At 36.2% G+C, this 13,688-nt stretch overlaps 1 protein-coding gene across 2 annotated transcripts in view; it reads right to left on the bottom strand.

The window, feature by feature from the left end:
• Positions 1-1,082: 1,082 nt before the first annotated feature.
• The window catches only part of dos (daughter of sevenless), a 46,107-nt gene continuing 33,501 nt past the window's right edge, over positions 1,083-13,688 (bottom strand). For both annotated transcript variants that reach the window (XM_089238068.1, XM_089238076.1), the window contains 4 exons: positions 12,150-13,430; positions 9,698-9,782; positions 6,694-6,850; positions 1,083-1,446 (listed from right to left, as the gene is read on the bottom strand). In XM_089238068.1, the coding sequence (XP_089094194.1) occupies positions 1,243-1,446; positions 6,694-6,850; positions 9,698-9,782; positions 12,150-13,430 (1,727 nt within the window). In that variant the 3' untranslated portion in view covers positions 1,083-1,242. The remainder of the gene's footprint in view (positions 1,447-6,693; positions 6,851-9,697; positions 9,783-12,149; positions 13,431-13,688) is intronic.

Here is a 13,688-nt window from a genome sequence, read left to right as displayed (position 1 = left end):
GGCAACTCGACCTTAAGATATAGTGATACATGCACGGAAGTTACTCGCATTTCAAAAACATTTTTACCTCGAATGAAATTTTCTTTGTCCAAAATACTAACCGAGTTCCTATTCATTTGTTCAATGCTCCCAAAATTTAAATATAAATTTATCAGCACGACACATTACAGTATGTTCTATGCAGAATAAAATTTGTATCAATAAAACGAGGAATACGCTACACAGTACATGTTAACATCACTGTTGTGTTCGACTAGTTCAAAGCTCACAAGATTTCGTATGCGAAACCGCAAACGTCTTTGATGCATACAGCGTGTTCGGATTTAATGTCTCATATTCCAAACCATGATTAAAAATGAGTGATATCATGTATAGGGTGAGGATATAAGAAAAATTTGTTTCCCCGCAATTAGCAATTTTTCTGAAAGCGTCAGTACGTAGGCTGCCATTGTTATGAGCAAACAAAGTTAAAAATGGGAAAATAGTGTCACCTGGTGTTCCTCATACAAGATGGAAATGCAGTGAAAGTGCAAATTCTTCTGTGCATATATCAGCTACACAAGGTGCAATTTGCCGCTGTAAATGTTAAAAAAAGATTTTAACACTGAAATACTCAATGTTTGAAGGTTCTGGGGCAGCATGACAATATTAACTTAAACATATATTCAGGACATTAGCATTGTACCCATTGAGGATTAACCATATTTTTATTGAATATTCATTGCTTATTGATTGGGCTGATAGCGATCAATAAGTTAAAAGTATACTACTGTATCTCAAAATTAATATAGGGATAAAAACATGAAACTTTAAAGATAGAGTACATATAGATCTTTCTATTCTTCATTTCATAATTCTTTCTGTTTCGTGAACAGCTCAGATAATATTTTAGCAATAATATTTCTGCAAAGTCAACACTTAAAGCCTTGCTTTGTAAGCATTTATAACAACATCTATATAGAGAATTTTGTCGCTCAAGTTTAAGAGTTTTTATAACTAAAAAAAAAATTTAATTTAAAATTTCATCATGTTTTACACAGTTTTACATGCAAAAAAAAAAAAAAAAAAAAAAAAATGCAAGTGAAAATAAAAAATATTCTTCCAAGATCTATACTCCAATGTGATATGTAGAATCAGTCAAAGCAGGATATTTTGAATGAAACGATTAAAAGCAATTGCATAGGATATATTAAGTGATCATATATTTTACATGAAATAGAAATCTGCAGGGAAATCCGCAGATCACTGTGACTTCCTGTAGGTTTCTTCGACGTTCTGCCTCATTTTGTTGAACGCTTCAGTTTTGACAAAATCGACTTTCTTGTATACAGTGGCAGATACTCGTTCAGGTGACTTTGGGCTCGGGGATGGTTCTGAATCTAGATCCAGATCTAAATACTGTATTTCATCCTTTTTCATGGGCATGTTCATAAAGTGGTGCCTAGCCTACAATTAAAAAAAATCACGAAAAATTCCAAAGTCAAGAAAAAAGCAGAAAACAGATAGTAAGACTGGTACAATGGGCACAAAATATAAGAGCAAGTTTTGAATTATTTTACGCTTTACTTTTTTTAGAAGCAGTATATAAACAAAGTTTTTAAAATAGAACAACAATGAAAAACAATAATTTAAGTTCATTGAATTTACAAAAAAAAAAAAAAAAAATGTAAGTACTGTGGAACTGCAATTATCCGAATTCCTTTGAGAGAGAAAAATACTAGCAAAATCTACATTTTAGAGGTTTCTTATCAGTGAATGATAAAAAATGTAGTGATAATGGATAAACGGACAGCATCAGTCACCATTCACTTTCAGTGAAAGAAAGGGCAGTGAAAAGCAGAAGGAACAAGAGGACAATATGTGAGTTGAGGACAGAAACATCATAGTGAGTGCAGTGCAAAGGGCATAGGCGAGTGACTAGTGAGTGATCCTTCTGACCCTGGATTCCAAATCTCAGTGATGATGAGCTCATTCAAAGTGTAAGACAAGAAATCATTAATGGCTTTGGAAGATGACGACAATATTGCTACTCAACCAGGCATGAGAGAGGCAGCTAGTAAGGCGTTTTAGTGCCTAGACACACCGCTAAAATTAATGGAGGAGCAGCATGAGTACGGCTATCTACAGCTATGTGTGTGTGTGGTTTTCAACCTTTTTTTGCTATGCTTCACCAAAGCATCTTGTAAAATCCAAATACCTCCTTCCCTTTAAGAGACAAACATGAGGGGGGGGGGTAGAAATGGAGCCCATGCAGTCCCCCCTTCAAGATGATTGAAAGTTTAAAAAGAATTATAAAATTAAAATACTGAAAAAAAAAAATTACTTATATACTGTTCCAACCAATTTCTGTGAATTGTAAACACTTTTTGAAGGTTAAAAACTCAAAATTTCCTTGGAGAGATTCTTTGTGCTCCCCCCCCCCCCCGACCTCAAATTAGCCTGTGTGCCCTCCACCAAAAGTAGGTCCTGCTTATACCCTGTCCCCTTTTGGTGTGATATATACAATAGTTATCATTATTCAAAAAGGGAACTCTTATCCACATGGGGGAAGCTCAAAAGACTATGAACCTAGTCTAAAATAAGGGGTTTTCCAATCTTTCATACAGTGACAGTGCTTGGGCCAAAAAAATTTCATGAATGCCCAATGACAAGCAAGTCATACTGTATTATTTTATACCTCAATTCACATCGCAGAGTCTCGGGGGGGGGGGGGGGGGAAGAGTCATATGCTTGAGTAAATGAGGAGGGGGCATGCCTTTCCCCCAAGTCCTTCAAAAATGAGGTGTTGAGTGTGAGCACCATAACAATGGGAATCAGGGGGATCTACTCACCATCAAGTGGACATGAGACTTGGCTGCAGCAAAACGACAGACACTGACAGATATGTTCAGGCAATGAAATGGCACATTTTAATGCAGTATGTAAGTGCAAAATGTACACAAATTTGTTTTCATAGTAATTATAAATGACATTACATATTAAAGCAAAATTTGTTTTTCTACTAAGAAAGAACTTTTTTTACATGAATTATCCAATTATCTGGATTGGGTCTGGTCCTAATTGAACTTTCAGGTTTCTACAGCAGTTGAAGATTCACAAAAATATGAGTTCAGTTATTTATTTTTCATTAATATAATATGAATATCCCTCCTGCAAAATACCTGATCACAGAACAGGAAAATTTCAAAGACCTTCCCCCAACATACAGCATTTTTTTTTTCTCGCTATAGTCACGACTAACCTCCTCTGACTTGGATGGCTTCTCGATTGACAACAAACCACCGGGCAAATTAAAATGTGGGTTAATAAATGCCAGGAGCTTGGGTAACAAGAAAGATTTTTTAGAAACTATGATAGTTGTGGAGGACTTGGATCTTATAGCCATTACAGAATCTTGGGCAAACGATGGGGATGAATCTTTCTTACACATCTCCGGATACGATACTTTTTTGAGAAATAGATCTGATAGGAAAGGGGGTGGAGTGTTGATATACGTGAAATCATGTTTGAAGGCTAGAGAGTGTAACGTGCAGAGAAGTGATATTGAAACCATATGGGTTGAACTTGAGAACAAAAGACGTCATAAGCTTATTGTTGGGGTTTGTTACAATCCACCGAATAGGGATCTAAACTATATCGCCAAAATGCATGATGAAATTTCCTACATGTGTAAGCGAAAGAGGGTTCTCATACTAGGGGATTTCAATTACCCGGGTATTGATTGGGAGAACCTTTCATCTGGAAATCAGTATGAAAGAGACTTTCTTAAGTTGGTGCTCGAAAATTTTTTGTATCAGCATGTATCAGAAGCCACTAGGGGTACTGCTATTTTGGATTTAGTTCTTACTAGTTCTGAGGATCTAGTTGAACATGTTTCGGTGGGGGAAGAGTTTTCTTCCAGTGATCATCGTATCGTCAGATTTCACTGTAACTTTTCCTCGGGTGAGGTTGATAACAAAAGACTGGTTCCTTGTTTTCGGAGAACTAACTTTGATGTTTTGCGAAGAAGGTTAGCGGAAGTTTTCAAAGACCGGTTGGAATCAGTAGGGGTGGTAAGTCAATGGGGAGAATTTAGTACGAAGCTGTCCTCTGTTTTGCACGACGTCATACCCTTTGTTCGAAAAAAGCGTGTTTGTACATCACACCCTCTATGGTTCACGGATAGCGTGCGGAACCTTTATCTTGAAAAGAAAAGAGCATTCAGAGAGTATAAAAGTGGACGAGGTGACCTATCATTGTTTACTGATAAAAGAAGACTGTTGAAGAAAGCGATAAGGGATAGTAAAAAGCAAGTTGAATCTAGGTTGGCAGATAACATTGGCTCTGACCCAAAATCATTTTTTCGATACGTCAATAATGGATGTAAGGGGACAGTTGGCCCCCTCTCGATAGGAGGCTCAAAAGTAGAGAGCAATGTAGGCATGTGTAGTGCTTTCAATGACTTTTTCGCGTCGGTTTTTAATGGAGATAATGATATTCGATATACGGGTGTTGCATGGGGTAATAAAATGCTCAACGATATTCAAGTGGAAGACGTGGAGGTCCTAAATCTTCTAAGAAATGTATGTGCAAGCAAAGCACCAGGACCAGATGATATCTATCCCAGGGTTCTCAGGGAAGGTGCTAATGAATTGTTGAGGCCAGTCGCACAGATATACAGGAGTAGTGTTGCTGAGGGTATCGTCCCGAGAGATTGGAAACTGGCTAACGTTGTTCCGATATTTAAGAAGGGTAGTAGAGAAGTGGTGTCTAATTATCGTCGCGTGAGTTTGACGAGCTCCCTCTCGAAAATTTTGGAAATTATCATCAAAAGGCAGTTTGTGAAGTGGATAGACGAGAATAATGTATTGTCGGATAATCAGCATGGGTTCAGGAAGGGGAAGTCATGTGTAACTAACCTCCTTTGCTTCTATGATTACGTGACTAAGGCTTTGGGTAAGAGCAAAAATGTCGACGTTGTTTACCTTGATTTCCAGAAGGCATTCGATCGGGTCCAACATGGCAAACTCTTGAAGCGTTTACACGAGATTGGAATAGGGGGCAACTTGCTGAATTGGATAGAATCGTGGTTAAGAGATAGGTCGCAACGAGTTATGGTGAACGGGGAATTCTCTGGTTGGACAGACGTCACAAGTGGAGTTCCTCAGGGAAGTGTCCTTGGCCCCATACTTTTTTCACTTTTTATCGACAAACTCGATCAGGGTATCGATGGAATTACTAGCAAATTCGCAGATGATGTGAAGCTAATGGGGGTAATCGGAAATGAAAGCGATAGGGAGTTGCTCCAGACCAACTTAAACAAGATTGCAGCATGGGCAAATGAATGGAGCATGACGTTTAGCGTAGATAAGTGCATGGTCGCTCATTTTGGTTCGAACAACCCACGGTTCTCTTACGAGTTGAATGGTGTCACTATCCCGGATGCAACTAGAGTCACCGATTTGGGAATTCTCATTGACGAGCGACTTAAGTTTTCTGAACATTGTTCAGCGGCTGTCAAAAAATCGAATAGAATGCTTGGTCTCATTTTCAAAAAGGTCTCTTCGCGTTCTCCTAAAGTCATTCTTCCGCTTTTTCGAGGCTTAGTTCGTCCTGGACTGGAGTATGCTGTAAGGTTTTGGAGACCATACCTACAGAGGGACATAGACTTGGTTGAAGGGGTGCAGAGAAGAGCTACGCGTGTCCTTATTGGCACACAGGGCTTGAGTTATGAAGAAAGACTTCATTTTTTGAATATGTTTACATTGGATGAACGCAGGTGTCGAGGAGATATGATCGAAGTGTTCAAAATTTTCAATGGGATGGATAGGATGGACCATGAACTTTTAGTACACCGCCAATCGACTGCTTTTACAAGGGGACACCAGTATCGATTGGTGAGGGACAATGCAAGGTTATGGTATCGCAGGGAATTTTTCTCCAATAGGGTTGTTAATAAATGGAATAGCTTACCCCCGGAGGTAGTAAATTGTAACACAATTGACACGTTTAAAAAGAAATACGATAAACATGTTGGGGTAAATCGAGAAGCTATCCATTCTTAGAATAAGACAACCATAAGTATTCTTTATGGGCATTGTATAATATTTTATCATGTGTATATATTGTTTGTAATTTGTGTTAATTGCATTTTTAATTGGGTTGCTGTATTTTTGAAACATATGACAACCATATTTTTATGGGCATCTTTTTATCAGCCACCTCGTTGGGCATTTTGCCTGTTGTGGCGTTGTTTTTGTATTTGTATTTGTATATAAATTGAAATATATATAATACTCACTTAATAAGAAAAACTATCGATGGATAGTTCATTTAATTATTTACAACAGGCATACACCATATTTACTTGAATCGAAAATGCTCACTTGTTTCCCTTTCAAAATCCAACATATTTATGCGAGACACATGTTACAATCGGGGATAGTATCAAGACAGGTAAAAATTTTAGCAGCAATGTATAAGGGATATGTTCGATTCAAGCAAATACAATTTTTTATGGACAGCTTCTTAATATTTTATAAACAAAAATTATTCAAGTCCATTTTTTGAATATAGGGGTAAATGACGATATATACACGATTACGAGCAGTTCAGTTGAGCAATTTTATTTGAGTTATATATATTTTTCAATCTCTGTTTCTGGGACAGATAGCAATAGATGCTAATAATTTCGCTTTTAAAACTAATACTGACCTGTATATCTGTTAGAGACCTACTGCCAAAAACACTGCTCAAGTCATCATCCATAATACCAGGAATCTGATGCCGAAACCTGTTTGGGACAGGTGGTGTCATGTTCAGTGCTGATGCAACAGGATTATTTGCTCCAGGGGGTACCATGTAACTCTCACTAAAAGACATGATTAATGAAAAATTAATCATTAATTATTATCTCACTTAAATGATAATATAAATTCATAATAAATTTATCAGACATAGGCGTGAAACTTTGATAAATGTTGAATTAAATGTATTGTCCACAGTATATGTGGTACAAAAACAGAGATGGCAACATGAAGGAAGCCTTGGGGGGGGGGGGGGCTGAAAAATTTCAGTCATCCTAAATATACAGAGCTTAAGGTATCTGACAACCTTTCTTGTCACTTTTCTTTAAAATGGTTCTGGAGTGAACTTTAAGTACATTTTTCGATAGAAAGTGTCTCAAAATGGTGAAAACAGTGACAAATTTTGGTCTATCTATTATATTTTCTATGAAAAAGTCGTTTTTATGTCAAATTTTAGGCAAAATTCATATGATATTCGAAACACGATTGCAAAAAATTGTATCAATAAAATGCTTTGTGATTTTCACAGTGCATTTAGCTAGTAATGTAGCAGGTTATGAACCAAAATTTAAAGGATTGCATAATATGTCCATAAGTTACACTAAAATATGTTTAAGTACGTGTGAATTTTTTGAAATTTAATCCTACATTTTGTCTATAAAACACTGTAATTCAAAAAATATATGTGGTAGACCTTAGATTTTGGTTCATAACCTCAACAATATATAGCACAATATCACATTAAAATTTCGTAAGGATGCAATGCATCAATTTTTACAAATCATGTCACAAAGTCAAGTAAAATGTCAAAAATAGCATTCTTCGTAAAACACGTTTAAAGTCTTTGTTCGCGTATTACTTGTATGTAAAAACGCAACACTAAAGTGAACGTAACTTTGATTCTAAGCATCATATAAACAAAACAAGGCCCTTTTGGAATCACAACAAATAGGGCTTTTATAAAAAATAAAAAATGAAAATCCATATTTTCTTCCAAAATGACGTTTTCAACGTAGTCGGATACCTTAAGCACAACATATGCAGGAAGATGGGGTGTATTTTATTGTATATGCATTAAATATTGGGGGGTGGGGGGGCTGAAACAGCCTGAACCTCCAGGTTTTGGCCCTTATGCATTCAAACATTGGACTACTTAACTATAATCACAAGCAAATGCTCAGAAACTATCTCGTCGACATCACTTTAAAGAGCATTGCTCAAAAAAGTTAAGTAACGACAGATCAATGATTATGTATAGAGGTACATAAATTTTGCAATAAAAGTCCAAATCGTAAATTTCACGATTAAAAACGAAAATGAACTAAACTAATGACAGAACATTTTCTTCAAGTTTAATTATGAGACTACACATTAAAGTACTGTACTTAGTTAAAAGCTAATATTTCAGTAGTCTATATTCTCTTCCTCTAACCTTTGCATCATCAGTAACAGCAGCGTTGTAGATTCAAAAATTCAGCTAAGCATCCATTAGAGGAACTGAGAAAGCTTTGAATACCAGCTTTTGCAAAGTTCATAAAATAGCAGTTTTTTATTACATTCAAAGTCTACATGATCTACACAAAAATCTTTTGGCTCCCAATCAAAACTGCCCATATGTTAAAATGATTGCATCCAGAGTTCAGTTCAATACTGTGACAATATTTTTGAGAAACTTTTTCCATTAATAAATTTTGGTTCAAAGATGATATAAGCAGACATGCCAACATTGGCTTAAAGCTTGTCCATGGCGACGAATGTTCAACTTTGCCATGGGACCCCCCCCCCCCAAGACAACATAATCATAGTACAACAAAAAATATTATCACTCAAAAATTTAATTTTTTTTAAATTTTAATTGAAATAGCATGCATTAAATACAGCACCTCATTGGCACTGGAACCTACAATGCTCAGACCACATGAGCCCCCCCCCCTCCCGAAGCAACTTCTCGAAGTAGCTGAGTCCCCTTACTAATTCATGAATATCCAATGCAATCCCAACCTGCATACTTTGTGGGCCATATATATACGGACGTCTAGTAAACTCTAGAACCCCCTCCCCATTTTCTTTGTATCAGAGCTCTTACAGCACCTAACAGTTCTGCAAGCTCGACCATGCACTATGCAAATTAAGCCGGGTCTCGACCCGCCGCAAAAAACCTGCCCACTGCACCTTGAACCACTCAAAAACCTAGCCCACAGTGTAAGGCGGTTTTGACAGAAAACAGGTTTTTGCGTGTTTGGGCATCCAGTAGAGTGGCGGGTTTAGAGGCAGGTTTACGGATTGCCTTTCTGCACACAGACAAAACAGATCAGCTCGGAGTTTGTCTTCTCTTGAACTCTCTCATATACATGTATGAATTCATCATTATGGTAAATAGATCCATGCAATTTTAAAATAATAATAAGTAAAACCCAAGAAACTCAAAGGCCCAATTCTTTTAAAACCAATTTCCGTAGTAATGAGTGTGTCTCCCGTAGCTCTGTAGTTTATTGCAGCCATCCGTAGCAGTTTGAACTCTGTGTAAGTGTTGTCACCTAAGCGAGACCTTACTGCACAAAACATAGGTGGACAGTTTGATAATTCCAAATTTTCAATTAGTTTCATAATTTTTGGACAGAACTCAGAAAAGAGTAAATTATAAGATTTCACAGGTACAAGATAAAAATCTCATTTTTGCATTTATTACATCTCTATTTCATAGATACAAAAATCATGTATCCTTAATTATTTGATTTCTATGAAATAAAACAGAAAATTAAAAAAAAAGAAAAAGATGCAAGCTTTCTAACAAAATTAGTGGGAAAAAAAAGATACAGTCCATTTTTATGCCTTAAATACTTTCAGTATAACCTCAGCAAGAAAACCATAATGTCGAAAATTGATAAACAAATCAATTTTATCTCACATACCCTGGCTTCCTGAAGCTGCGCTTGTTAGCTCTTGTCTTGTAAAGAGGTGGAGGCTGAAGCGTAAGGAAATTTGCAGAATTTTGACCTGAAAAAAAATTCATAACACACTGAAATATATTGAAACCACAGTTAGTGAGGAAAACTTAGTTTTCCTCGCTAAGAAATTATAACAATTAACAACAGGAATAAGCAAACATTAATGGATGGGGGGAAAAAATCATAAAAATTACAAATGCTCATTTCAACTTAGTAGTTTATGCCTATTTCAACGTAGTATACACATTTTAAGAACATCATTATACATTTCATCACAGTCCATGACTGTAAATTGTACTCGTTCCAATCAGTCTGAATTGTGTTAAATCGCTTCCATGATTTATATCAAATAATACGTGAATGATACTGGTCTCAAAATTTCTTTATTTTTCAAGGGAGTTCCACATTTGGATTTAGTTTTAATGTATGCAGCTACAATGAAAATGTATCAGGTTAGAAAAGACAGTAATAAAATTGTAACAACTTATTGCGTGCATGCAGTTATGTATGTGCGATTTAAGATTCAAGGGAATCGCACTGCGCTTATTTCAGACAGCCATGTTTAATGAATATGAACAAGAAAGTGTAGGTTTTCAGTATGAAACATGAGTCCCCTTGTCTGTATACCCATTCCTTATCTGAATAAAAGTGATTCATTATGAATGCCTACAGGATGATATGTTCTTATGCTGTGGCCAAACCTTTCATAACTTTCCCGTCAATCTGGATTCCGAGAAACTCCAGACCTTGAGAAATAGGGGAATCAACCATGCAAAAGTCACACACAGGCATTTATCAGAAAATAATCCAATTCATAATGTATATCATAGCAAGGAAAATCTGCGGCCACTTAGACTTTATAATCTTTTTCTTCCTTAATTAACAAAGCTATAGACGATCATTTCCACTTCCTCTCAATTGGACCTTTTCATCCATGACCTCTCTGGAGCCATCGATAAAAATTTACAAACCAACGTTATTCTCTCAGATTTCTCAAAAAGCATATGATAAAACAGTCTCATAACAAAAATACTTCCTAAACTTTCTACACTCACCTTGAAGTATTGCTCAAATGGATGGAAGCGTTTCAAAAGAAAAACTGGAAACAATTTGTTCATTTCAAAGATCATAACTCCCCATTTGCCACCATAAATTCTGACTCCTCAGGAATTGGTCATTCCCCCCCCCCCCCAAATATTATTTTTAATATACATTAACAATCTCCCAGAAACCGGGGTTGATATAAAAATCATGATTTTTTTTTCTAAAATGAAATAAATACATTTTTTTTTTTGGATTTAAATCATTTTTTTTCCCTTTTTTAATTTTGACCTTAAAATGTTAGCTTATGCAGAATGAAACACAATATATTTTTATTTTATTAACACACAGTTGGTAGTTTAAATATTGTGTCTTTAAAAATATGACTGCCAAACATTATTAAATTCTAAAGATAAGTTTTTGCCTCTTAAGTATAGGAATCAGACACTAACACTAATTTTTCAGAAAATATTGAACTTGATAAATAATAAAACAAGCACATAGTCATACAAGGAACAGACATTTATTTATATGCATAGAGGAAAAATTGTTATAAAACTTCCGCTGATTTTAACCTTTATTAAGTCAAGGGTTGATAAAAATTGTGATTTCTTTTATTTGGGGGATCAGTTTTTTTATATTCATATTCTATATTTACTCATTTTTAATTCCAAGTTTGAAATGTTAACTTATTAGGAGTATTAAATAGTTTTCATAACAGTTATAGTTCTCATTTTTTAACTTATAGACTATATTGAGATCTAGAAATCCTGTTAGAATACCAATGTCATCTAAGAACAAATAATTTTACGTTCAAAACAGTATTGAAATTTGTACTTTATGAAAAAAATCCAAAAGCGCAAAGTCCTATTATTCAACTAACATTCATTAATTTAATCAATTTAAATATCCCGGAGAAAAATCTTTGTAAAATATTGCTGCAGCAAAATGAGCTACCTTGAATGAGCAAAAGTGTTCATTACAAGCTATGAAAAATTCCTGTATGTTATGGCATGATCAAAAAAGCATGGGGGGGGGGGGGGGATTTAGAGTTGTCAAAAAACTATTCCCACAGATAGTGTATTTGCCTACTTCTACACACAACGGTTGTAGTAAATTCCATTCCAGAGATAAAAATTTGTCCATAGTCACCATTCCCTTTAACGGCTTCACTTTTTCCATGGGAAAGAGAGTTCTTGGAATTTAGACTCATTAAAGACCTCTCTCTTTGATATCTGCTAATCTTCTGGGAAAAACTGAATTAATTCTGCCAACCTGACTCTTCACTTAAAAAACAAATATCTTTATCGCATTTATTTACATATTAATCAATGTGTAAATAATTGAAATATTAATCTTAGGAGTAGTTACTTACTTTTTTCTGAACCTCGCTTTGGCTTCAGTCCTCGGTTAACAACTGGTGGTGCATCACCTTGAGCGCCTGACATCAGAGAGGGACTTGCTGGTGGGAGATTCGCATATTGTGCCATAGTTGATGATGATGGTGTTGGTGCCGCTGCTCCTAATGATGATCCATCTGCATTTACAGCTAGTTCTTGTACATTGGCATCCATATTCACATAATCGTTCAACAAACTAGGTCGATACTCATAGTTGAAAATAAGGTCTTTGCTGTTGAATAGCCCCGGAGGAGCATTAGTGTATGCATGACGTCTCTGTCTCTGTGCTGTGCCGGTTCCTTGCAACGGCACTGTGGCATTGATGTTGTCCTCACTACGGAATTTTGGGAAATCGTACATATCATCCACACGTTTCTCCTCTGAAGATGAAGAGAGAGGCACCTTAGCACTAAACGCACTTTCAGTGGCATTTTTAGTTTCAGAATTATTATGACCAGACAAAACCGATTTGGGCACTTCTTTTGGAGGTTGGGGAATATCGTACAGAGATATTTCCACTTTTTGAGCAGCTTTTATTGGCTCAAAATTTTCATAGTCGTGACGACTGTCTCTCAATTTTGAAGGTTTTGGGGGTCGAGGTGGAGCTTTAAATACACCATGGATAACTTGTGATGAATTGATGGGCTCTTTGATACCTGCTCGTTCAAGTCCTGAAGCTAGTTCTTGAGCCTCTTTTCGTACAGCTTCTACTTTTTTGCATGTTGAATGCAAAGGCGGAACTATGTCATAAGCTGCTAGAGGATCGTTTTTGTCAGTGGAATCCCTTCGAAGAGATTGTGCCCTATTCAGTGGTACAACATCATTTGGATGTGTATCCCAGTTGACTCTGGGTGGTAACGTTCTGCTTCCGATTTGGTCCATGCCAGTTGCTGGAAGCCTCAGACTTGGAGGCACATTATACGAGTTTTCCGTTTCCAAGTCTGTCCCCATCTCACTACCATTCACAGGTTGTGCAGGGCGTGGAATATCATAGAATTCTTTCAACAATGACTGATCCTGCAATGACCAATCACTTCGAGCAGATGTTGGGGGAAGAGGAACAGGAGCATCTCTCAAAACGTCAGTTGGTTTTGCTTCGTTTGGTACACTTCCATTTAATACAGGTTTCCCAGTATGACATTCGCTTATTGGAATATATGGGTTAGACGAACTCTTGGATGGAGCAAGAGTGCTTGTTGGAGTAGCAGTAGTAGTAGTAGTGACACCATTTGCTCCAGAATCTTGAGCCAAATAATCTGATATGAGAAATTAAACCTTAAAATTTATCGCACAATATTTAAATAGAAATTTATCATTCACAAAATGTATCAAAAGCAAGAAACAACGTAAAACAAAAACAAATACATTCTAATCAAAATCAAAAATTCCAAAAACACCTTTTGATGTGGACAAAAAAACCTGTTTCTTGAGGGAAAAGCTTACATCAGGGCGACAAAGTGGGGAAAAAATCCGGCACCAGCCGAATTTCTTGGGAGCCAAGTTCGTTTGTTTTT

This window comes from Pholcus phalangioides, unplaced genomic scaffold (assembly GCF_987345545.1).
Source record: "Pholcus phalangioides strain wild (caught in Gottingen) unplaced genomic scaffold, Ppha-v1.0 ptg000002l_1, whole genome shotgun sequence".
NCBI lineage: Eukaryota > Metazoa > Arthropoda > Arachnida > Araneae > Pholcidae > Pholcus > Pholcus phalangioides.
Note: the sequence above shows the minus strand (reverse complement) of the source record. Positions and strands in the feature narration are given on the sequence as shown.